Source organism: Geotrypetes seraphini, chromosome 4 (assembly GCF_902459505.1).
Source record: "Geotrypetes seraphini chromosome 4, aGeoSer1.1, whole genome shotgun sequence".
Lineage (NCBI taxonomy): Eukaryota > Metazoa > Chordata > Amphibia > Gymnophiona > Dermophiidae > Geotrypetes > Geotrypetes seraphini.
The window spans coordinates 279,342,705-279,368,517 of NC_047087.1; the positions used below are offsets into that span (position 1 = coordinate 279,342,705).

A 25,813-nucleotide genomic window follows, 5' to 3' on the forward strand; every position below is an offset into this window, starting at 1 on the left:
TAAAGATAATGAAGGGAATAGACTTAGTAGATAAAGACAGGTTGTTCACCCTCTTCAAGGTAGGTTGTTCACCCTCTCCAAGGTAGGGAGAATGAGAGGGCACTCGCTAAAGTTAAAAGGGGATAGATTCCGTGCAAACGTAAGGAAGTTCTTCTTCACCCAGAGAGTGGTAGAAAACTGGAACGCTCTTCTGGAGGCCGTTATAGGGGAAAACACCCTCCAGGGATTCAAGACAAAGTTAGACAAGTTCCTGCTGAACCAAAACGTACACAGTTTATTATTTATTATTATTATTAGGTTTTTTTTATATACCGCCTATCAAGGTTATCTAAGCGGTTTAACAATCAGGTACTCAAGCATTTTCCCTATCTGTCCCGGTGGGCTCACAATCTATCTAACGTACCTGGTAAGGCTAGACTCAAATAGGGCACTGATCTTTGACCTAAGGGCCGCCGCGGGAGCAGACTGCTGGGCACGATGGACCACTAGTCTGACCCAGCAGCGGCAATTCTTATGTTCTTATAACCATCTTAGTAGTTGTGATGCCTCCATTCTTCAAACATGACTAAACCAGTGGAAATGCAATTTTTATCTTTTCTTCCACTGCATGTTGTTTGTTGCAAATTTCTCAGTTTCATAGTACCTGTGGGAGAGCAGTTAGATGCCAAAAATCACATGCAAGCATTTCATTGGAACACTTTTAGCTTATGCAAGTCCTCAGCCCGTGGATGTCATTCACCGCAGCATCACATCCCTTTAAATTAGATACTGAAGATACAAAAGAAAGTCCCAAGCTCCTAGACAGCATCAGCCATTCAATACAAGATGTTGCTCTAGAACACTGCAAACAGCCTTTTGGAACCCTCATGTACCTCACCTGGCCATGCCGCTTTTGGCATGCCTAATGCGTCAGAGGATACAGGCACAAGGTGTTATAGAATAGCATGCGTGTATATTCACATGCACATTTCAATTAGTGGCAATTAAGTGCAATTACTGATTGTTAAGGATCTTTAATTCATGTGGACAAGTCCACATCCACTTTTTGAATTTACTACCTCATCATCCCTTCTATCACCTACCTTCTTCACAGCTCTAAGGCTTCTTCCCCCACATTCATTCCTGCCCATCCTTTCTGACTACACCTCGCCTACATCACCGTCATCACATTACTCTTCTGCTCCTCCTCTTGCTCACTGCTAGGGACATCAACCCCAATCCTGGCCCTCCTAGTCAAGTCTCACCCTACTCATGCAGATCATACCACAGTCTTATTTCTGTTCTTCTCCTCTCCCCTTCTCATGTGCCCTGTGGAAAACCCACTCTATCTCCAACAAACTTGCTTATATCCATGACCTGTTTATCTCTCATTCTTTCCACTTGCTTACACTAACTGAAACATGGCTCTGCCCTGAAGATTCTGTTTTAGCTGGTGCCCTATGTCATTGAGGTCACCACTTCTCCCATATATTTCAGCCAGTTGGTCGTGGAGGAGAGGTTGGGCTGTTACTCTCAACCTCTTGTAGATATCAACCTCTTCTCCTACCTCAATTTTACTGCTTCTCCTCCTTCAAAGTCCACTCCATCCGTCTCATATTCACTACCCTTCCTCTCTAAATAGCAGTAATTTATCAACCCCCCTGAAAACTCCCTTCCTTTCTCTATGACCCTGACTTCTAGCTATCCATCTTTCTTGAACTTTCATTTCTCTCCCTCATCCTTGGTGATTTTAACATTCTTACTGAGGATACCTAATATTCACAATTCAATCTTCAGCTGTGCTCTGGTACCTCCATACACCAGAATGGCCATTGCCTTGATCTTTTCCTCTCCACTAACTGCTCAATCGCCAACTTCTCCACCTCAATTCTTCTCCTCTCTGACCATCATCTCAAAACCTTCACGACTCATTACCCTCTGCCCCAGAAACGACCGAACCTCACCAATACTTTCAGGAATTTTCAGACCATTGACCTGTGCAATCTCTCTGCTACTATCTCCCCCTCCTCTCTAACACTATGCTATGTACATCTGTCAATGAAGCAGTCTCTTCCTACAATTCTATTCTCTCCTCTTCTCTTGATACTCTCACTCCTCCTGTGTCACGTTCTGCAAGGCGCGCCAAACCCAAGCCTTGGCTGACCTCTAAGATTCTCTACTTACATTCCTGATCTGTGGAACGCCACTGACTGAAATCCCGCTTTCATGCTGACTTTGTGCACTTCAAATTCCTGCCGACCACATTTTAAATCACCGTTTTGCTTGCAGGACTACTACGCCCAGCTGACTGATTCTCTTGGATCTAACTCTCACCATCTCTTTGCCACGCTTAACTCTCTACTCAAAGTACTCTCACTTTAGACTCCTCCTTCACTTTCTCCCCAAACTATGGCCAAGTATTTCCATGATGAGGCTCACAAGAATAACCTTGAGTTCTTGACTGCCTATCCCTCCTCCCCACCACCCTGTCAACACTCCTTTGATCTCTTCCACCTTTTTTTCCTTCTCCAAAATCACTGAGGAAACTGCACATCTTCTCTCCTCCTCCAAACTCACTACCTGCTCCTCTGATCTTATTCTCACCCATCTACTCATCACCATCTCTCCTACTGTCATCCCTTCTATCTGCCATATCCTCAACCTATTGTTCACCACTGCAACTGTTCCCAATGCCTTCAAACATGCCGTAGTTACATCGCTACTCAAAAAACCATAACTGGACCCTACTGGCCCCTTCAATTTTTGTCCCATTTCCCTCCTCCCCTTCCTATCCAAGCTACTTGAACGTACTGTTCACCACCATTGTTTTGACTAAAATGTTGTGGCAATAACAGCCCAAAAAACTACCCAAGGGTCATAAAATTCTGGGGAGGGGAATTTGGAGAGAGGGAACCCTAAATACAGCCCCAGAAAACAACCAAATTCAGACTCCCCTGATTTTCCCATAGACTTGTATAGGCAGTACTCATAGTCTGTGTATGTGCTGGGAAGCCTGCTACAGCTGACACAGAAGCTGGGAATTTGAAAGGACACTGCCTCATTCAGCCATGCAGGTCCATATGCTGAAATCTTTGGGCTGCCAGTCAGATCCAATATCCGACTGAGAGCTCAACCCTGTGGTTCCACTCATGAGCAGGGGGAGGGAATTACACAGCCAACACCAGCTAAGCATTGCTGGACCGAATCTGGGGCCTAACAGCCTGCAACCAAGCACCTGATAAATCAGAATGTGAGTTACCTTCAAGGGAATGGACCCTGTGCTTCAAAAAAGTAAAGCAGTCCAGCTGGACAGGAACCTGAAGGTTACCATGTCAGCTGCAGATTTCTGACACAGAGTCTGCGTCCTCTCCAGGCAGAGATGCCCTCAGGGTCACTGGGGGTCCTCTCCAGCAGCAAAGCCTCAGATTCGAAAGAGACAAACCCCTCCCAAAAATAATAAATGATCAGAGCAGATCAGAAACACCCTTCTCAACTCGAATGCAGAAGTGAAAAACTGGAGGGGGCTCCACATTAATGGAGGAGGCAGAGCTGAAAAATCTATATTTCACTTTCATGTAGCCAACTTGCAAGTATGGGATATTCACCTAATGTCAGGACTCATATGCTTTGTATAAAATAATTAACCTTTCCATAGTCAATCTGGAACATCAGCATCGAATGGCCAGAAGCGAAGGGGGATCGCTCCTGCCTGGCAACCACTAAACCATCAGATAAGGGCACAAAGACATTGTTTGAGGGCAGGAGGCCTTGAGAATAGAATGATGCCATTGGGGAGGGGGAGCTATTGGGAAAAAAGGATGCTGCTGCATGGGGAGATCTACTAGGAGGAAAAGAAGTTGCATGAGTAGGTAGAAACACGATAAAATGTTTCATGGGGAGATTGGGATTTGGTCAGTGCCTGGAGGGGTAGCTAACTGGGGAGGGGGCCTTACATGTGACCCCAGAGCTCCATGCACATCGGGCCACCATAGCTTTGTAGCCTGATGCTCCCGTGCCCATAAAACAACACTGTTTGCAAGGTGATTTGCAACCTGTGAAGACTCAAGGTGCAGTAAAAGGCGATCTTTTACCAAACCTTGATGAAGTTCCCCTAAATTTTAATAAATGTCAAAAACAAAACATATTTTCAAAATTCAGCACTTAGCTTCATAAACTTCTTCAAACAACTGTTGCTGTCCAACCAATGGTGGCCAGCATTTTGCAATTTGATGTTTGTATTTCTATATGGTTTAAATAGATGATGTCAGAGAGTTAAAAAAAACTGGGCAAGACTTAAAATGATGGACCATCTCTATTGATGTATGACTATGATCTTTACCTTGCAAACCATTGAATGCAAAACAACAAGTGAAGAGATTCTGGTTTATACCAGGGTCATTATATACACACAGCATCTCTGGAGATCCTCCCATAAGGAATCACAGCTCTGTATCCTTTTCCATAAGAAATATAAAGGTAACTCTTTGAACCAGACAAAAACTAGATCTAATGCTCCCTCTAAGCCAGGAAGGCAGATGTGCAATTCATGATGTTTTCTGAGTAGCAGTTGATTTGGGCTGGGCTGATGCATGGTGGTGGTGGTGAGGGTGCAAAAACAAGCAATTTTTAAAAATTATGAAAAATTATGTAAAAAAAATTGAGAAGTTACATTATTTCTATTGAAATGGAAAGAAAATGTAAAGCTAAGCTGTACATAAAATATATTTATACTTATATACATATTAAAACAATGTTAAAAAGTAACTTAAATAGGAATACAGTGATGTGAAAAAGTTTTAACATCCTCCCCCCTCCATTCTGATTTCTCCTATCATTGCAATATGTCACACTGCACTACAACCATCAAATAATGCTTTTGTATGTTTGGTAATTTGGTAGGTTGCCAAAAGGGCCACCAGGCTTCAACTCCACTAGCTTTTACCCCTCCCCCCCTTTTTACAAAACCATACAAGAGGTTTATAGCACTGGCTGATGCTTAAAAACCTCTTGCGTGGTTTTGCAAAAGATGGGGTTTAGCTTGCTGATTACCAAACATGGTTAGAACAGCCAGCTGAGAACCAGGGAAGCCAGGGCTCAAATCCCACTGATGTTGCTTGAAACTTTGGACAAGTCACTTAATGCTCCATTGCCTCAGATACAAAACTTAAAAATTATAAGCCCTCCAGGGACAAGATAAATACCTACTGTACTTAATGTAATTGCCTTGATCCATTACTGAGAAAGATATTATCTAAATCCAATCCAAAATCCAATAGCAGGTGCAGTGTGAACGTAAACAATACAAACACTACAAATATATTTCAGGACCTACATAATTCCAACATACCATAATGGCAGTAACTTCCACAAGTCAAACGAGCACCTGCCTAGGAAAAGAGAGTACCAAAAACACTGTAGTAACCACTAAAACAGCAATAAACCTATTGGAAAACTAAGCAAACTAGATTAAAACAGATCAATAATGCAATCAGTGCTAACAGAAAACTGTCTCTTTCAAACATGCAGAACACGCAGATCTTCACCCCATATAGAATAAGTAACCACAATATAAAAATACTGAACCCCAAAGAAGCTAGACAGTGCAACATCAGAGACAGAGAAAGCAATGTATGTCCCCCTGAACTGTACAAAATATAATGATAGCAGACTGACATGTTCCAACTACTACATTACAAATTAACAAATGCAAATAAAACAAAAAATGGAAGATGATACCATTTTATTGGACTAAATGTATTTTTTAATTAGCTTTCAGAGGCCAAAGCCTCCTTCCTCATGTCAGAACAGTATACTGCTATTATGGTATCCTGCCCTGACCTGAGGAAGAATGTTTTGGTCTCTTAAGTTAGTCAAAATGTAATAAAATTAATCTAATAGAAAGATAATACCTTATTTCCATTTTCTATTTTTACTTATTAATGTTTATTAACATAGCTACCACACTTCTTTATCGTAAACTAAATATAAAATAATTTTTCTACCTTTGTCATCTGGTTTTTACTTTTTTCAGTTGTGTTGGTACCAGTTTCTGGTTTTCAGCATCTCCCCTTTCGCTCCCCCCCCTTCCAACATCAACCTCCTCTCTGTCCACCCCCCCCCCCGACATCTACCCTCTCTCGCCCCTGTTCTATCCAGAATCTGTGTTCCCCACTTCTATACAGCATTTGCCCCCTTCTATCCTTATCTTCCTCCTGTCCGTCTACCATCCAGTGTTGGCAAACTCTCTTATCTCTCCCCCACTTCCATATAGCATCTGCTGTACTCTCTCTCTCCTTTCCATCCATCATCTCCCACCATTTGTCTCTTCCCAACACCACCTTTCTCTCCCCTCTTTCATGCAGTATCTGCCCTCTGTCTCCCCCCTTCTATAAAGCATCTGCCCCTCTCCTTTTCCATCAGTATCTCCCAGTTTCTCCCCCTTCGATACAGCATCAGCCCCCTCTCTCTTTCCATCCAGTGTCTTCCTCTCTCACCTCCTCCCCTTTCATCAGTGGCATGTCAATGGCGCGCCGACACCTGCGCACAGGACAATTGCGCACTGCCGATTCCAGCACTTTTATGGCTTACCGGGAGCGTTTTGAGGAGGTACCCCCATTATATTGGGGGGAGGGGGTGTGGGGTAAACCTCCAATACACTGAAAACTCCCGAACAGCGAGAGAATGGAAGTTATCAGTGAATTAGGAGGGGGTCCCACTCTCAAAACCCCCCCAACGGGAGCGCGGCAATTTACAAGTGTACTGGGAGGATTTCACCCCCCCAACCCCTCTCAAAACGCTCCTGGTAAGCCATAAAACTGCTGGAAACGATGGCATGCAATTGTCCTGCACGCAGGTGACCTGCATGCTTTAGTTACGGAACCCTTTCATCACATCTCCCTTCTGTCTCTCCCACTTTCATCCAGGCCTCTGTCTTCCTCCTTCTATACAGCTTCTTCTCCCTCTCTCCTTTGCCATCAATATTTCCCTCCCTCTCTCCTTTGTCATCAATATTTCCCTCCTCTCTTTCCTTCCATACATCTGCCCCCGTCTCCCCCTCATCTTTCCATCCAGCATCTCCCCTTTTGCTTCTCCCTTCCATCATATCCCTCCTATCCCCTACATCTGCCCTCTCTCCCCTGTTCTATCCAGAATCTGTCTTCCCTACTTCTATACAGCATCTGTCCCCTCCCTCTCTCTCCCCTTCCATCTAGCGTCGGCCACCTCTTTCTCATCCCCTTCTATACAGTGTCTCCTTTTCACCCAGCATTTCCCCTTTCACTTCTCCTTCCATCACATTCCACCTGTCTCTTCCTCATATTAATTGCCCTTTTTCTCTCCCTTCATCTATAAAGCATCTGCCCCTCTCTCCCTTCCCTTCCAGTCTTCCTCTCTCTCGACTCCTCCCCTTTTCATCACCTCTGCCTCCTGTCTCTTCTTTACCACAGCTACTGCTTCTTGTGCCTTACCCTCTTCCCTCCCATGGCCACCCCAACTGCTGCTTCTCTAAATGAGCATCAGCAGTGACAAAACAGCCCACCTCATTCTCCTGGGTCCGCACTTGCAGCTCAGTCTGCACGGCTGCTGGTCAAGACCCTCTGATGTCCTCTTCTGGTTCCAGGGCAGAGCCAGCCGCTGATCAGACTAAGGCTGCGAGTGCGGCCTCATAGGGAAGTAAAAAAAGATTTTAGCTGTGGCCAGAATGATGGTGGGTGGGAAGTGGGAAAATGTTTATCCTGGTACACGACATTCCTAAATTGCTGCGTACCTTAGAGGGAACATTGACTAGATCCATTTAGGCAATCCTCGGAAAGTTTACTACTATTTATATAGCTATGGAGAACTTTCCTCTCCCTCACCTCCTCTCTCTGCATTCACAGCAGACTCCACGGAATCAACACAGACTTCCATGAGAAAGCCATCATCAGCCATTCCTACAAAAAAATTAAGTGAAAAATTATTATTAAAACAATAGTCTGCAGCCAAAAATGTAAACAGCCCCATGTGAGTTTACATTAGTGGCACTTAGATCTCAGTATAAAACTGACTCCTTGTTTTCACTTTCCCTCCTGGCTTAGAAGAAGCACAAAGAAGCTACATAACTAATAAGTCAAGAAGCATCTAAAATTCAAAATACTGTCTTCAAGAACACCTATCACACCTAAATCATCTGGCACCTTACACAATTCTTGCTACATCTCATCACTCATCATTAATAGGTTATGGATTAATGAATGGAGGGCTAATGTTCTATTGTGCAAGATGCTTGTTCAGTTATACTCAAGGAACAAGGGGAACAACTCCATTTTAACACTATATTTTATCTGAAATTTTGAAAAGTACAAGAAGTGGGAAAAGCATGTCAAGCATGGCTCATGGAATTCTTTACAACCCCTGGAAGACAGAAGAAAGGGCAATCTGAATAGTCAGTTTCAAAGTATCTAACAATTTAACCACAGGGTGCCACTGTAGCAAGGCCACAGATATTCACCATGATGAGGCTGTACACATACCAATCAGTAGCAAACTACACAGTTTAGTCACTGTGGGGGTAATTCATCAAAGAGGGTGCCAACATTTGGGTATCAAGACTCTATAATGACCAGAATACTGGCATATACACAAGTATGTGTGTACTGAAAGATTAGGCTCTTACCTGGATAATCTTCTTTCTGTTAATCTACTACGGATTCCGTTCATGTGGTGTTCAATCTAGTCCTGTGAACTGGACTTGCAGAAGTGAGAATACTTACAGCTTTGAGCACTTTCCATATGGAGGCAGCGCCCATGCACATTCAGTTAAGTCCCAAAGCAATTGATCTCCACTGGAACAGATGACAAAGAAAGAGGGGAATGGGGAATCTCCCAGCAAACAAGAAACAATTCTGTTCTACTCTGTAACTCAGAAAACAAGAATTAGAACAAATCAGCATAATTGGAAAACAACCATACAGAAACAATGGGCATGAACATTAAGGGAGCCAGAGGTAGAGGAATACACTTACTCATACCAGATTTCTTAGCGTTTAGCTGTCTGACTAACAGGAAAAGAACTCCAGGCCTGGAACACAGAAATATCCGAAATAGAAAAACAGGTGATATAGAATAGACAGAGGGCGAGCCGTAAGGAATCCGTAGTAGATGAAGGAGTGGCCTACTGCGCTGCTCCTTGTGACCCTAGGCAAATCACTCAATCCTCCACTGCCCCAGGTACATTAGATAGATTGTGAGCCTACTGGGACAGATAGGGAAAATGCTTGAGTACCTGATTGTAAACCGCTTAGATAACCTTGATAGATGGTATATAAATACCTAACAAAAAAATAAATAGACTAACAGAGATTATCCAGGTAAGAACCTAATCTTTCATTCTGTTACATCTACTCCAGATCTGTACCAAAGTAGTAACTGACAACTAAGGTGGGATAGAAGAGCCTGCCCACAAGATGGAGGACCCAAAAGCGGCGTCCTCCTGAGCCACTACATCCACTCTAAAATTTTGAAAAAGTATGCAGAGTAGACCAAGCAGCTGCCCGAAAAATCTCAGCGGGAGAAACTGCCCAAGACTCCGCCCAGAAAGAGGCAACACTCCTTGTTGAGTGTGCCTTGAGAGAGATTGGTGGCTGCTTCCCGAAAGCAATGTATGCCGAAGAGATGGCCATGCGAATCCATCTAGCAATAGAGGCTTTAGATGCTGGCTTGCCAAGCTGGGAATGGCTGGTAAGCATGAACAGATTGTCAGAAACATGAAAGTCATTTGTCCTTTCCAAGTACTGGAGCAAGACCCTGAGGATGTAGAGTCTTCAAAACTCTGTCCTGTTTGGTAGACCCTGTGAATTGAAAGCAGGCAGATGAACCTCCTGGCTGATGCAGAAATCTGACACCACTTTTGGAAGAAAGGAGGGAACAGCACAGAGAGTGATGCATTCATCCGTGATTCTGAGGAAAAGCTCCCTACAGGCAAGCGCCTGCAGCTCTGAGATTCACAGTGCTGAAACAATCGCCTTCAAAAACAATCTTAACTGTGAGGTCCAAAAGGGAAGTATCATTGGAGAGGCTTATATGGAGCTTTAGTGAGGCCTTTCGGAGCAACATTAAGGTTCCAGATTGGAAAGGGATGCCAGTGGTGGCCTCAAAAGGAGAGCTCCAAGGAAGAATCTAGTCACATCAAGATGAGCCGTCAGCGAAGACTTACAATTCTGTGTCAGGAAGAGAAACTGGCCACCTGCACCTTAAGGGAAGCCACAGCCAGGCCTTTTTCCAACCCTGCCTGAAAGAAAGCCAGGATGACTTAGCACACCACTGCTGAAAAGCCCACCAGGCCTTTGCGTAGGCTGCTAGAGGACTTCTTGGCTTGAAGCAGCTTAGCGGGTCAAGCCCCTTCCCTTCCCTTGTTCAAAAGCAGACTGAAAACCCAACTTTTTGATATAGCTTTCAATTCTTAACACTACTCCTCTGCCCTCCAACCCAACCCAATCCGCTGATTAACTGTTCCCCTTAACTCTATCCATGACATCCTATTTGTCTGTCTTGGATGTTTAGATTGTAAGCTCTTTTGAGAAGGGACTGTTTTCTTATTCTTTGTGACTCTGGTAGCACTATAGAAATAATTAATAGTAGTACTGTGAAGAGTTTCAGTCTTTGGGAAACAGAGCTGAGATTGTGATGTCATAATGCCTCATTCCACCAATGCCTAAGAGCCAACCTCATCAGTGATGTCACAATGGCTTGATTGTCCTGTACTCCCCACTGCCCACCACCTAGCCAGCAGATTAACTGTTCCCCTTAACTCAGGGATCTCAAAGTCCCTCCTCGAGGGCCGCAATCCAGTCGGGTTTTTAGGATTTCCCCAATGAATATGCATGAGATCTATGTGCATGCACTGTTTTCAGTGCATATTCATTGGGGAAATCCTGAAAACCCAACTGGATTGCATCCCTCAAGGAGGGACTTTGAGATCCCTGCCTTAACTGTATCCATGACATCCTGTTTGTCTGTCTTGCCTGTTTATATTGTAAGCTCTTTCGAGCAGGGACTGTTTTCTTATTCTTTGTGACTTTGTGCAGTGCTGCGTGCGTCTGGTAGCACAGTAGATATTCTAGATAGATGCGTCTGGTAGCACAGCAGATATGCTAGACAGATGGGTAATATCCCTATAGCTGCATGCATCTGCAGAAGGAATCCACTCCGGGTTTTTCCTCTTGCCTTTGCTGTACTTCACTGGGCTCCTTAGCTCCATCTACAGTTAGTACCCAAGCACTGAGAGCTATCCAATCCAAGTGAAGTAGAGGCATCTGTAGCAACAGGCCTAAAAACAAACTGTTCTGCTCAAGAATTAAATCAAACAGCAATAGAATGTCTCACCTATCTACTGGAAAAGAGCTGTCAGCTACAAATCAAAGTCTGTGAATTCTCAAGCAGGCAGAGCTTTAAAATCGCTCCAAGCACTGAATTGCCCCAAAAAGGGACAAAATTGCATCAAATTAAAACAATAACATGGGGAGAGCAGAACACATACAACTGTATCCATGCATGCAGAAGGAAAAAACTGTAGAGGGTGCTAAACTGCACAGTGAAGTACTATAGAGGCAAGAGTGAAACATCCGGAGTGGATTCCTTCTGCAGCTATGCGACTAAAGGGAAATAACCCTACTTTAGAATGTCTCGCCTCTTGCACTGGAAATTGCAAATAGATATAACAAACATTGTTTGAAATGTCTGTATGCAAATGCCAGAAGACTAAGGAACAAGATGGGAGAATCAGCATATATTGCACTAAACAAAAAGCTTTATCTAATAGGCATCTTTGATACCTGGAGGAAGGAAGATAACCAATGGGACACTGTCATACCGTGGTACAAACTATATTCCAGTGATAGGGTGGATCGAATTGGTAGAGGCATAGCATTATATGTTGAACAGCACAAGTGATGCTGCAGAATTATGAAGAGAGCCTGCAGCAGAGGCAGGTACATGCCCGTGGGAGTCTCGCAGGAACTACTTCCATCCTGCAACCCTGGAGGGGATTCCTGTAGACTCTGCAGGATTTCTGACAACCCTGTTCCCATGCAACTCTCTAATAGACATCCCAGCAGAGAAGTGGGACACCCTAGGGGGCACTGCAGTGAACTTCACACATTTCATCATAAACCCTTACCTTACCACAACTCACAACAAGGTTTCTAGCAGTCTCCGACACTCCGTGTTCAGGTAAGGGGGAGGGGGTCACTACTAGTCACGGCACATAGTTTAGTGCAGGTTGCGGCAGGATTTTTTTATTTAATGCAGCAGGAGAGAGTGGACATCTCTCCTGCAGCCGGAGGGGTGGGGAGGCATTCAGGTCAGGTCGAGCAGGATTTTTTTTAGTGAAGCAGGAGAGAGTGGGCATCTCTCCTGCTGCAAGTGGGGGAGATCGCAGCCAGGATTTTAGAGAAGGGGGTGTTGTGATGCAGGGGGAGAATGGGCATCTCTCCTGCTGCATCACAACACAGGGGCAGTGGGAGAGTATGTTTTTGTGATGGGCACATGTAAGTATAGGAAATCTTCACTGCTGTCCGCCAATCTTATTTGCATGCACAATTTTTTAAGAATGTCTTGGGTTTTTAGATTCATTTTTTAACATGGGTTTTTGAAAATCCTGGCCTAAAAGTATGTTCTTCAGACAGTTGTTTTGCCTGGTTTGGATTATTGTAATCTTGTCCTGCTGGGAATATCGGCAAAACAAGTAACTCAAAATTCAGTTATTTGAGTCTTGTTTGGGATTGCAAAATATGACCATGTATCAGAATACTATATTAAATTGTACTGGCTAAAAGTAGAATATAGAATACAGTACGAATTGCTGTTTAACATATCTGTGTGTACATCAGCAGGCACCGAAATATGTGGTCAAAAGTGTTTTGCCGTTTATGCCATCTTGAAAATTACACTTGGCTGACTGTGGATACCTGTACATACCAACCAGGAAGCAAATGAGATTGCAAACTAGAGTAGGTGCTTTTTCCTGTATAGGTCCTAATAACTGGAATAATATTCCGTTATATATAAGACAACAGAGAGATTTGAACACTTTTAAAAGATTGTTAAAATGATATTTATTCTGTAAAATGAAATATGAGTGTTGAACGCTTTCATTTTGTGGTTTGATGCTGGATGTTGTGACTAAGGGGAGGGTTTTTATAATTGTTTGTATTTACAGGCAGTCTTTGGGTTTAGAACGAGTTACATTTTTAAAGCTGTTCTTAAATCGGATTTGTATGTAACTCAGAGCTTGTAGATTTTAAGATTCCCAGCTGACAAAATGGCCAACTGTCCCTACAGTATTCCCTCTAAGGTACATAAGAACATAAGAATTGCCACTGTTGGGTCAGACCCGTAGTCCATCGTGCCCAGCAGTCTGCTCACGTGGCAGCCCCTTGGTCAAAGACCAGTGCCCTAACTGAGACTAGCCCTACCCGCATACGTTCTGATTCAGGAGGAACTTGTCTAACTTTGTCTTGAATCCCTGGAGGGTGTTTTCCCCTATGACAGACTCCGGAACAGCGTTCCAGTTTTCTACCACTCTCTGAGTGAAGAAGAACTTCCTTACATTCGTACGGAATCTATCCCCTTTCAATTTTAGAGAGTGCCCTCTCATTCTCCCTACCTTGGAGAGGGTGAACAACCTGTCCTTATCTGCTAAGCCTATTCCCTTCGGTTCACGGAAGTTTCGCCCCCCACATTTCGCCCCCAGCAATTCGCCCCTCACATTTCGCCCCCGCACATTTCGCCCCCCGGATGTTTCGCCCCCACACATTTCGCCCCCACACATTTCGCCCCCCGGATGTTTCGCCCCCACACATTTCGCCCCCACACATTTTGCCCCCACATTTCGCCCCCACATTTCGCCCCCACACATTTCGCCCCCGTCTCGGAGCGCAAATCCTTACCTCGGAGCGCAAATCAGTCCAGCTACTGTTGTGAGCGCGAGAGAAGCCAAGGGGGATCGAGGCTTCTGGAGAGATGCAATCAACTGCAGCATTAGACAGCTGTATTAGAGAAGGGTGGGATGTGTGTGCTGAACACGGCTACTTTCCCCTCCCCCCATACACGCCAGTGATTATCCAAGCAGGAGCACCTGGCCAAAGCGAGACAGCGTTCCGCGAGAGCTGTGCGCGAGCGAAGCCTAGGGGGGGTAGGTCAGTCCAGCTACTGTTGTGAGCGCGAGAGAAGCCAAGGGGGGGTAGGGAGTCGAAGTCTGGGGATGAAGGGGGATCGCGCACTTGGGCCAGAGCGAGACAGCGGAAAGGGAACATGAGCTGTGCGCGAGCGAAGCCAAGGGGGGGTAGGTCAGTCCAGCTACTGTTGTGAGCGCGAGAGAAGCCAAGGGGGGGTAGGGAGTCGAAGTCTGGGGATGAAGGGGGATCGGGGCTTGGGCCGAAAGGGAACATGAGCTGTGCGCGAGCGAAGCCAAGGGGGGGTAGGTCAGTCCAGCTACTGTTGTGAGCGCGAGAGAAGCCAAGGGGGGGTAGGGAGTCGAAGTTTGGGGATGAAGGGGGATCGGGGCTTGGGCCAGAGCTCCGTGCTATGTGTGTCATGCACACATGGAACGTTAAACATTAGGCTTCGACTCCCTACCCCCCCTTGGCTTCGCTCGCGTACAGCTCATGTTCCCTTTCGGCCCAAGCCCCGATCCCCCTTCATCCCTTTCCGCTGTCTCGCTCTGGCCTTGGGCCCGATCCCCCTTCATCCCCAGGCTTCGACTCCCTACCCCCCCTTGGCTTCGCTCGCGCACAGCTCATGTTCCCTTTCGGCCCAAGCCCCGATCCCCCTTCATCCCCAGGCTTCGACTCCCTACCCCCCTTGGCTTCGCTCGCGCACAGCTCATGTTCCCTTTCCGCTGTCTCGCTCTGGCCCAAGCCCCGATCCCCCTTCATCCCTTTCCGCTGTCTCGCTCTGGCCTTCGACTCCCTCCCCCCCTTGGCTTCGCTCGCGCACAGCTCTCGCGGGACGCTGTCTCGCTTTGGCCAAGCCTCGATCCCCCTTGGCTTCTCTCGCGCTCACAACTCCCTCCCCCCCTTGGCTTCGCTCGCACACAGCTCTCGCGGGACGCTGTCTCGCTTTGGCCAAGCCTCGATCCCCCTTGGCTTCTCTCGCGCTCACAACAGTAGCTGGACTGATTTGCGCTCCGAGGTAAGGATTTGCGCTCCGAGACGGGGGCGAAATGTGTGGGGGCGAAATGTGGGGGCGAAATGTGTGGGGGCGAAATGTGTGGGGGCGAAACATCCAGGGGGCGAAATGTGTGGGGGCGAAATGTGTGGGGGCGAAATGTGTCTGGGGGCGAAATGTGGGGGGCGAAATGTGAGGGGCGAATTGCTGGGGGCGAAATGTGGGGGGCGAACCTTCCGGATCCCATTCCCTTCAGTACCTTGAATGTTTCGATCATGTCCCCTCTCAATCTTCTCTGTTCGAGGGAGAAAAGACCCAGTTTCTCTAATCTTTCACAACCACACACTATTCTTAATGTGGCCATGTGGCATTCCTGAATCTGCTACAGAAGTGTAGGAGTCTTTGCCACTAGAAATACTGCTCAGCGAAATCAAATGAAGCTGCAATCACATTCTTAAGTATGAGTTGTACTTAAGTTGGGCATCTGTAACTCGGGGATGTTTGTTACTTATATTATGTGTGCAACTTTGTAACCCACTTTGTTAAAGGTGGGCTATAAATGAATAAACTATAACCATTACCACGCTGGCATGGCAGTTAGTGCATGTTAATTTACTAACTGCCTAGCATGCTTTGAGGTGGGAAATGGAAAGGGGAATAGGCATGGACTGCCCAATTGAGTTAGGGCACAGTATTTGTCAGTTGTGTCACTTGCTGCCTTCCTGTTACAAGACCACCTTCTTGTAATAACTACAATGTGCAGTCCACACTCTTTGCCCATTTCCTGCCCTGTAACACACTAAACAGTAGGTACATTTGCATGCATTGTCATGCCAGCACAATGATGGGTATTCTATGCACTAACTTGTTTAGTTCATTTTAATAACAGGCTCCATTGTTGAACAAAGATATGCCATTGGGATCAGAATTATCAGAGAAAATAATTTTAAAACATGCTGCCTAACTGTAGCATATATGCATATAAATTATACACATTTCCTTTTGAAAATTACCCCACAAAAATAAATACACGTTTAAAACTGATCTTTCACCCACACATACACAAGCTTGCAGGTTTATTTTAAATCCAAACCCCTGCCCCAAGAACACCTCTGCCAGGTCAAATAAATGTACCCAATAAATAAATAAAGCAATTATAGAAATACCTATTTCTACACGTACAACGCTGCTTTTGAACATGAAAATGCGTTTCAAATTACCCCCTTTGTTATCATTAAAATATTACTAAAAGGTTCCACAAAAGTCTTCAGCTCTGGTATTCTCATGTTGAGTTTTGAAGTTTCTAGAGACCTCCGAGAAGCCCACTACACGCCAGGAAATTAAAGAATTCTTGGCAGCAACCACGCCCTAAAACGACTGAAAGAAAATAATTTTAAGCCAGGAAGGACTTGAGGGGGCACTTTGATTACAGACATTAGAGCTGTAAGCATCAGTACTGGCTTGCTTTCCTATCACTTTAAACTGGACTTTTTCTTCACTATCACGAGCAGAGAACTCCCGCCTCCTGTCAATATTTTAGAGCTATCCGCAGTTCTAATCTCGCCCTCCCTGATTGGACGCGCAGCATCCGTCCCTCTCCAATGATTGGTCAACTTTCGTAAAAGGGTCGGTTTTTTGTTTTGTAGGTAGCCGCGACACCACCCTTTCGGTCACATGACTGGGGCTTTATTATGTGTCATGCTCTGCAGTCGATCTCGTAACACTGCCGCGCGAAAAAAACAACAACAACTAGAAGCTGTCACCTTCACCCGCTGCAAATAGGTGAAATAATGGAACCACAGTCCTTTCCTTACTATTTCTTCTAAACTTCTCCTTTTAAGTTATTTAGAAAACGGGAAACAGAACAGTTAAAAATAAACCTGCGACCACTCGATACGCAACCTGCTGTAAGCGAACACCATCACCAACTCCTATATCACGTGACAGAGAAGATGGCTGCGCCCGGGATGGACTCAGCCCGCTTTTACTAAGTAAACCGGAAGTGTTTGTTTCAGTCTCGCCTATAAAGTGCGGTTTATTTACTAAACTGGAACTATCGAGTTGTAACAGTTTTGTTAATTAAACAATGGGTCGTGGGACTCTGCTTTATTTCAGGTTTCTGATTTTTAAAAAATAATAATATTCGCTCTGGACAGCGTTGGGTCGTAGGTGAAAGGCCAAAGTATATTTCCGTCAAATCAGGAACAAGAGAATATTGTTGCCGGGAGCTTAAATGTTGCTGTTTTCAACTCTTCGTTCGGCGCTGACGCAAAGCTGGGTTCCTTTACTGCGTTCCGTAAACAATGGGATACCTGAGGTAGGAACTGAGGAGAAACTGTCCCGTGACATACACTCTCTCTTTCCCCCATTATATGTCGTATTTCTGGCGGTAGTGTATTGGTTGATTTTTTCCCCCTTGCTCTTATCACTTGTTAATCTTTTCTACCAGCTGTGTATGATATTTTTAGTGTTGGTATTCTCCCGAGAAAATCGGCATAATTCCTAGGCGGAGAGTGGTGGTGGTTCAGGAACTTTCGGAACTTAACGCTTGTATTTTTCTTTTTTTTTTTCTTTTTTTAACGAAATATTTGCATATCCTAATTGCCACTGTTCATGATGCTATCTTTTTGCTTGACGGTGGGAGAGGGCAGATTGACTGTTTTATCTTGACGACATAAATCCTGGAGAACTAAGGCTTTTGAAGGGCCTTCAAGAACTCAGATGGGATAAAGAAGTGGTAGTTAATCTACCACTTAAGTGCAGTGTAGTTGGGAATTAAAGCCAGTAAACAGAATTGGGTTGGCTGTGAGGATATTGAAGCAGAAATTTCTGCCACTTTCAGCCTTTTCAGGATCAAGGACAGTGGTGTGCTGGTAAATGTTTAACAATGAAAAAACAGAAACATGAAGGCAGATAAAGGTCAAATGGCCCTCTCCCTAAGAAATTCCGTGTGCCAGCCACTACTTTCTTGAACTGAATCAGTCTTTGTCTCCACCTCCTCTGCTGGGAAACAATTCCAGACATCTACCACCCTTTCTATAAAAAAAAAAGTATTACCTTAGATTACTCCTGAATCTATCATCTCTTAACTTCATGATATGCTTTCTCATTTCGGAGCTTCCTTTCAAATGAAAGATTTGCCTCAAGAGCATTTATGCCACATAGGTATTTAAATGCCAAAGGTTAGCCATAGGTATTTAAATGTCTTTCATATCTCCCGCCTGTCAAAATTTCCCTAAGTTGCATAGAAACATGATGGCAAATAAAGGCCAAATGGCCCATCCAGTCTTCCCATTTGCAGCATCCACTTTCTTCTACTCTCCCTGAGATCCTATGTGCCTATCCCATGCTTTCTTCAGTACTCTCGGATGTACACCATCCAGCCCCATTGCTTTGTCCACCTTTAGTTTAGCTAGCTCCTCATGAACACAATCCTCTGAAAATCAATCAGTCTACCTCACCTCCATCCCTACTTGCGCTTTGTCTTTTGTAGGCCTGTTCCCAACACTTTAGCTGTGAACAAGAACAGAAATATTTAAGTAGTTCATCCTTATCTTTATCAGCTTCTGCATATTTCTCCCCTTCACCTTTGAATCTCACAATGCCACGTTTGCACCTCTTCCTATCCCTAATATACCTAAAAAAAAGTCTTGTTCCTACATTTTACTGTGTTGGCTAATTTTTCTTCCATTTGCATCTTTGCTTTCCTGACTTCAAGAATAGCCAGCCTGCAATCTGGAGTGGAGTGGGATGGGGTGGGGGGTACTGGATACATTCCTGTCCCCCACCCCCTTTCTTGAGTGGGTGCGCTAGGCATATTTCATACTTTTGCTGACAGGGATGCTGAGCTTACCAACCAAATAAATGGACTGCTGCTGCTGCCGCTCCCCACTACTTTTTTCTGGCTTTGAGCAACATGCTGGAAACAAGCAGCAGTCTATCTCTGTGGCTGGCAGGACTAAACATCTGTGCTAGGAGAGATAAAAGGGGTTTCAGGAGAACCCCCCCAAAGCCCCCTGTGGCTACTTTAACAGCCAATCCCCTGAAATTGTTGAAAACTTAACAAATGGCTCTCACAAGGTGGTATGAATCAGCTCAAGCACACAACTGATCAAGGATCACTAGTAAATTCCAGTGTTTGTAGTTTTGGGGGTCCAGGTAATAAGTTATTTGATCTTTAAGGTAATCCATTAAAAATACCATAGCTCTTGTTTTCAGATGTCCAATTTGAGCCATTACTCCTATTCTTCATTTGATTTTTCTTAGGGAATAGGGAAGGGATGTGAACTGATAAGGAAAGGAATTTGGTCATAGCTCTTTTGAAGTAGTAACGCGGCAGAGTGAAATTCCTGACAGACAAGGCCAAGCAGCCTGTTTAGAGTGCTGCTGGCCTGACGCTGCTTTGGTTGAAGGTAGGGCTTGCTCGCGGTCAGCGGGGAGGGAAGGATGGAGGGTCAGAAGGGATTCGGCTGCGCAGTGTGTATGGGGGGGCAGGGGATGGCTGGGTTGAAGAGTTGCTGGTGAATTCCAGGATTAGGGCTTAATTTTGGGATAGGGCTTATATTTAATACCTACCCGAAAATGATGTTAGGTCTTATTCTTGGGGAAACACGGTATTTAGAAATGTAGCCTATAGTATGTAACTTTAAATAAATATGAGATCGCTACAGAAAACAAACAAAGAGGCATATTCCTAGAATAAAAGTGAAATGCAAGAATGTGTGCAAAATCTGAGAATTTCAGAGTAGCCTAAAAATTGGGAATGTACAACCTTGTTGCTTTCATGTTTCCTGTCCCACTAATGGACAAATAATAGGATAAAATTTACTAAGAAACATAAATCCTTTGGAATTGGAAATAGATGCATAGCTGTAATCTTGGAAATTGTTTGGAAAGACTGGTGTATAATCAAAACACAAGTAGATGAATCTCCAAATGTTTTTAGAAATGGAAACAAAGTTTTTTATTCTTCATTGTATAGACTGACTAGTGTTTAAGCCCTTTACATTAACGGGTGCTAGTAAAGCCTCCTTCCCTCACATGTCCTCTATTTTCAGCCCCAACTCCAAACCCATTTCCCCCCTCAGCCCCCTTCTCCCATCTTTTCCCTTTCATCCACAGCCCCCCACGAAGCAGGCGTCGTCCCCGTAGCACATGCCGTCCGCGGAAGAGGAGCAGAGCGCGGGGAAGAGGGAGGATGAGCCTGTTAGCGCCGGTTCCTGCGTATCTGCCGTGAAGTGAGCCAACTCACCGCCATCTTCCACTTTCGACGACGTGTTCCGGACACAGTAGCCCCCTATGCCCATGCTCCGTTACTATTCAGATGCGATCATCTCTCTGTCTCACAGCGGGCTTGCCAGCTCCGGCCAGACAAAGTTCATTTTTTAGTTCAAAGCCGACACTGCGTCTCCTCTCTCGATCCCCGCCAGAGTCGGAAATCTTCTCCAACTCTGGTGAGGTTCAATAGAGGAGCCGCGGTGGGGGCTTTGAACAAAAAAAATGAACTTTGTGTGGCCGGAGCCAGCAAGCCTGCTGCGAGACACAGAGATGCATGGTAAGCGCGCATGCGCACTCTGGCGGCCACGGAGCTACAGATCAGGGCAACACGGCATTAAGAGTGCGCATGCGCACTTAGCGTTTTATTATAGATGATCTCCACTCTTTTACATGTAAGGGGCTGTAGTGTGACTACAAGAAAGCTCTGAGGGCCACCAAAATATTTCAAGCTTACACATACTACACATTTTGTAAAACACCTTGACCTGCTTGTTCAGACTGGATATTAAACAAAAATTAATTCTAATATTGATTCTGTAACACTTCAAGGATATATTTTGCAAACTCCATTTATTTTGAATTGTCGACAGTAGCAAAGTATCAATGAAAAGTAACACACTTAAGAGAGTGTGTACAGTTACTATGTCAAGTGATTATTAAACATGAAATAATGATTCTATAGCAGAAATAGGATATATTTTAACTTAACTATGACTTGTTATCCTTCAGGGCTTCTTTTACAAAGCCGTATGACAAACACTCCGTCCATTAATTCCCTGTGGACATTGGAGAGATTACTGCAGCAGCAGCTGTTAGGGTGGCTTTGTAAAAGGGGGGTTAATGTACTATCTGAATGGGCAAGATTGAAATTAACACATTTGCAGGATTTGAAGACCATGTTTGAGGGCCACAGCGAAGGACTTTGGGGGTCGCGCATTGGAGACAACTATTGTAGACACACTGCTTCTTGGCATATTCTCTGGTTTTTCTTATATCTGCTGCCTTTTACTTAAATTCCTTCATGTGAACTTTATATCCTCTTGGTTTTTTCCCTTATGTTAGATTCCACATTGCAATTATGTTAGATTCCACATTCCCTTATGTTAGATTCCACATTGCAATTATTTTGATAACAACTTTCTGAAAAAGTTGCTACATAAAGGAGAAGAAGGCAAGGCGGAGTTGCTTGATTGCAAGACATCTGCAAGACCAAGTGGAATTTCAAATTTAAGTGAAGAGTGGTCTGGAAGTGAAATGCAGGTGAGGAGGAGAATGAGAAAATCTCGCAGCACAATGTTCTTAATTGGACCTTTTTTTACAGAACGAACTGCCCAACAATGTGGTTTTTTTACATCAATACATGAATTTTAAGAAAAGATTGAAAACACACTAGTTTGTATAAGCTTATGCTTGATGTGTAAACAGGATGAAGAATTAGGATTCAAAATTATATGTTGTAATGCTTTTTATTGTTACCCTCTTAAGTTATAAGCGGATTATAATGCAGTAAATAAAATAGTAGTATTTGGAGAGTAATGTGTCTACACTAAAATTTGTTCTCCTTAAACTCCTACATTGTAGTCTAGTCACTATAATTTATTGGTAATGAAGGGATAATTTTATGAACTACTGTTAACTGAGTGCTAATATATATATATTTTTTAGTTTACCCAAACTGAGATTTGTTTGTGGGGTTTTTTGGGGGGTGTTTCCCTATAGAGCAGGCTGCCATGGAGTCAATTGCGATGGAGGCATTTTGTTCGGAAGTATATTATTCAGAAGCGAGGTCAAAGCAATGCAGTTGAAGAGTCATATTTTTCATCTAGGGCTACCTTGCGTGCCACAGACCGGATCGTGGGGCGCTGGTTATTGGTTTGCAGTGGCATGGTGGCAGGAGCTGTTATCCTTGGAGGGGTGACAAGGTGAGAGGAATTTCTTTTGTACTTCAAACTGACCAACTTTCAAGAACTGAGGTTGAAGAAAGAAACCATGGAAAATATGCAGATAGTTTCTAGTTTGATGAAATAATTTATTATGTGCACATTTTGACTTTTGGGTTTAGCACCACAATGGTTCTATCAAAGTGAATCTTAGCATGATTTTGCAGCTTGCAGGTATTTTTAGAAAAATTTAAGTTGTTTCTGTAAACTTGTGTTACCCATGGCATGATAGTACTTGAATAACAATGTAGAAAACACAAAGCATAGGATTTATGGCATCAACAAGACTATAGTCTATTCAGTGATATAAGAATTGCTGAATTGGCTCAACCAAAGCTCATTTAACCCAGCATTCTTTGTCTGACATTTGATAAACAGCAGGTGTTTATTATATTCTTGATGCATTGCCTTTCTATGGTACAACCAAACCACTAACAAATTGTACCTAAACGCTTATACCTCTCCTTAAACTAAACTACTGTTTCCCCCTTCTCTCTTTCTGCTTACTCTCCCGGTATTTTATTCTCTCCAAAAACTATAAATCCAATCCCTAAACCTGTTGTACTACTTATATGTCTAGTATGTTCATTTGTAAACCGTTCTGAGCTATTGGGAGGACGGGATAAAAATCTAACTAAATAAATAAATACTTTCTCTGTCCTTAGTGAGTTGATAAAGATCTCATTCTGTTTACTTTGGAGGAAAGGCTGGAGGGGGAGATATGATAGAGATGTTTAAATACCTATGTAATGTAAATGTGCACGAGTCAAGTCTTTCATTTGAAAGGAAACTCTGCAAAGAGAGGGCAATGGATGAAGTTAAAAGGTGATAGGCTCCGGAGTAATCTAAGGAAATACTTTTTTTTTAACAGAAAGGCTGGTAGATTAATGGAACAGTCTCCCAGAAGAGGTGCTGGAGACAGATTGTGTCTGAATTCAAAAGGGCCTGGGATAGGCAGGTACATGGGATCTCTCAGAGAGAGAAAGAGATAATGGTTACTGCAGATGGGCAGACTAGATGGGCCATTTGGCCTTTATCTGCTATCATGTTTCTATGTTCTGTTACATATACACAGGAGTCCATACTTTAGCTGTTGATTCCCACTAACTGCAAATCTGCAGAAGGGTGTTCCTTTAAGATCTTGGGCTTCTCCCCTTATGCAGTGGAGGACGGCTCCCTCTTCAGTTTTTCCTTTTGCAAGTGAAATCAGAAGGTGTATTGATCTGCTCTGCTTCTTTTTGTTATTTTGGGGCGTTATTGACATAATATAAAAATATGTTTATGTACCACAAAACCATGAAGTTCTGTGAGGTTAACAAACCAAGGAAAAAACAGAACTATTTTTTTTTTTTTACAAATGTTTAAGAATAAATAAATGGATAAAAAAACTTTATCCCATATTGCTGCTTGATATGATGGTAGCCAATATTCAAATTTGGAAAAAGAAATTAAATTGCTGGAGTTCAAATTAATTGAAAAATGGAATCAAGATACTTTGCAAGCTTTGTTAAAAGCTAAGGATAAATATAATGAGATTTCTTCAAGAATGGCAAGGAAAGATTTGTTTTCTTTGCAAACCTTGTATTATGGAAAATCTAATAAGGCAGGAAGTTTACTTGCAAATTATCTTAAAGCAAAGAAGAGAAGAATAAAAATAATAGCAATAAAAGATGAGAGAGGGAATAAGCATAATCAAATTAGTAATATTTTAAATCAATTTTTGATTTTTTATAAAGAGTTGTATTCTTCCGAGTCTTCTGTTGATAAAGTTCAAAAAGGTTTAGAATTTTTAAATCTTCTTGAGGGTCCAAAACTTCCTGATCATATAAAAAGAAGTTTAGAAGAACCTATATCATTAAAAGAATTAGAAACAGCGTTGAAGTCTCTTAGAGTTGGATCCGCTGCAGGTTTTACTGTGGAATTCTATAAAACATTTCAAAATTCTTTATTACCCTATTTACTAAATTTATATCAGTTTCAACTTACTAAAGGTTGTATTAAAGAGTACTATGGCAGAATCTTTGGTGATTGTTCTACCAAAGCCAAATAAAGATTCTACTTTGGTTTCAAATTACAGGCCAATATCATTAATTAATGTGGATGGAAAATTATTGGCTAAAACTCTGGCATTAAGATTGGCTAAGGCTCTCCCTTATATAATTGATGTACATCAAACGGGCTTCATTGCGAACAGACATTCTTCTAATAATACGAGATTGGCGTTTCATACTTTAAATTTAACTAAAATGATGAAGGAACCAGCTTTTGCTCTATCTTTAGATGCAGAAAAAGCTTTTGATAGGGTAGAATGGTCATTCATGTATCAGGCTTTGGATTGGTTTGGTATAGGCCCTGGTTTTGTTCAAATGATTAAAACTTTGTATAGCTCCCCTATGGCAAGATTATATATTAATAATAATTTATCAGATTGTTTTAAATTGCATAGGGGAGTTAGACAGGAATGTCCATTGTCTCCTTTGCTTTTTGATATTGTTTTAGAACCCTTATTGATAGCTATTCATCAGGCAAAGGGGATACAGGGTATTCCCCTAAAGGAGTGGGAATATAAAATCTCTGCTTATGCAGATGATATTTTGCTATATTTACGCAATCCAGGTTCAACCATTCCATGTTTGTTAGAATTGATTAAAAGGTTTGGAAAGTTCTCAGGATACAAAATTAATTGGGGTAAATCTGAAATTCTTTCTCTTAATGTACATTGCATAAAAACTATGTTAGATTCATTTTCTTTCCTTTGGAAGGAAGATGGATTAAAATATTTAGGAATTTGGATCAAAAATACAGTGGATGATACAGTAAAAGAAAATGAAAAACTTTTATTAAAAAAGGTTTCAGAATTATGTGAACAATGGAATCCATTACATGTATCTTGGTGGGGGAGAGTTCAATTTGTGAAAATGATGGTGTTGCCTGTGGTTTGTTATCAAATGGGTATGATTCCAGTGTTTTTTCAAAAATCTTTTTATAAAAAATTGAATTCAATAATTATTAAGTTTATTTGGCTTGGTAAAACTCCTAGAATTGCTTTAGTATCTCTACAAAAGTCAATTAAGGAGGGAGGGGTAAATTTTCCAAATTTTTATAGGTACCATTGGGCCTATATTTTACGTCAAGGTATGTATTGGGTCCTCCCGGAGCTCATTGAGTACACTCTGATTAGTTATATTTGGAATGGCGACTCCTGTGTCCTTTACATCCTTGTCACATTCTCAGTATCAAGATGCCCAGATTGTATAAAGAAAATAGAATTTCATTAGACACTTGGAAACTGTGAGTTATCCCAGGACAAGCAGGCATGATATTCTCACATGTGGGTGACGTCATCTACGGAGCCCCGATGCGGACAGCTTTTTCAAGCAAACTTGATTGAAGATTTTAAGTTTGCTCTGCTGCTCCATGCATGCGTGCCTTTCTGCTCCACTAGAGGGCGCATCTCCCCCTCGTGGTCTCCA

At 43.1% G+C, this 25,813-nt stretch overlaps 2 protein-coding genes across 14 annotated transcripts in view; one reads left to right on the forward strand and one right to left on the reverse strand.

The window, feature by feature from the left end:
• CUTC (cutC copper transporter) overlaps positions 1 to 17,098 on the reverse strand; it is a 41,433-nt gene extending 24,335 nt beyond the window's left edge. Inside the window, exons 1-3 of one of the 6 annotated variants that reach the window (XM_033943331.1) lie at positions 17,026 to 17,064; positions 7,836 to 7,910; positions 5,327 to 5,366 (exon numbers count right to left, since the gene is read on the reverse strand). In XM_033943331.1, the coding sequence (XP_033799222.1) occupies positions 5,327 to 5,366; positions 7,836 to 7,850 (55 nt within the window). In that variant the 5' untranslated portion in view covers positions 7,851 to 7,910; positions 17,026 to 17,064. The other 5 variants (XM_033943332.1, XM_033943330.1, XM_033943325.1 and 2 more) reach the window with 5 other exon arrangements.
• The window catches only part of LOC117359891 (cytochrome c oxidase assembly protein COX15 homolog), a 73,031-nt gene continuing 63,997 nt past the window's right edge, over positions 16,780 to 25,813 (forward strand). Inside the window, exons 1-3 of one of the 8 annotated variants that reach the window (XM_033943321.1) lie at positions 16,780 to 16,905; positions 21,463 to 21,660; positions 22,120 to 22,322. In XM_033943321.1, the coding sequence (XP_033799212.1) occupies positions 21,655 to 21,660; positions 22,120 to 22,322 (209 nt within the window). In that variant the 5' untranslated portion in view covers positions 16,780 to 16,905; positions 21,463 to 21,654. Of the gene's footprint in view, positions 17,441 to 21,462; positions 21,661 to 22,119; positions 22,323 to 25,813 lie in introns of all 8 variants that reach the window. The other 7 variants (XM_033943316.1, XM_033943320.1, XM_033943323.1 and 4 more) reach the window with 7 other exon arrangements.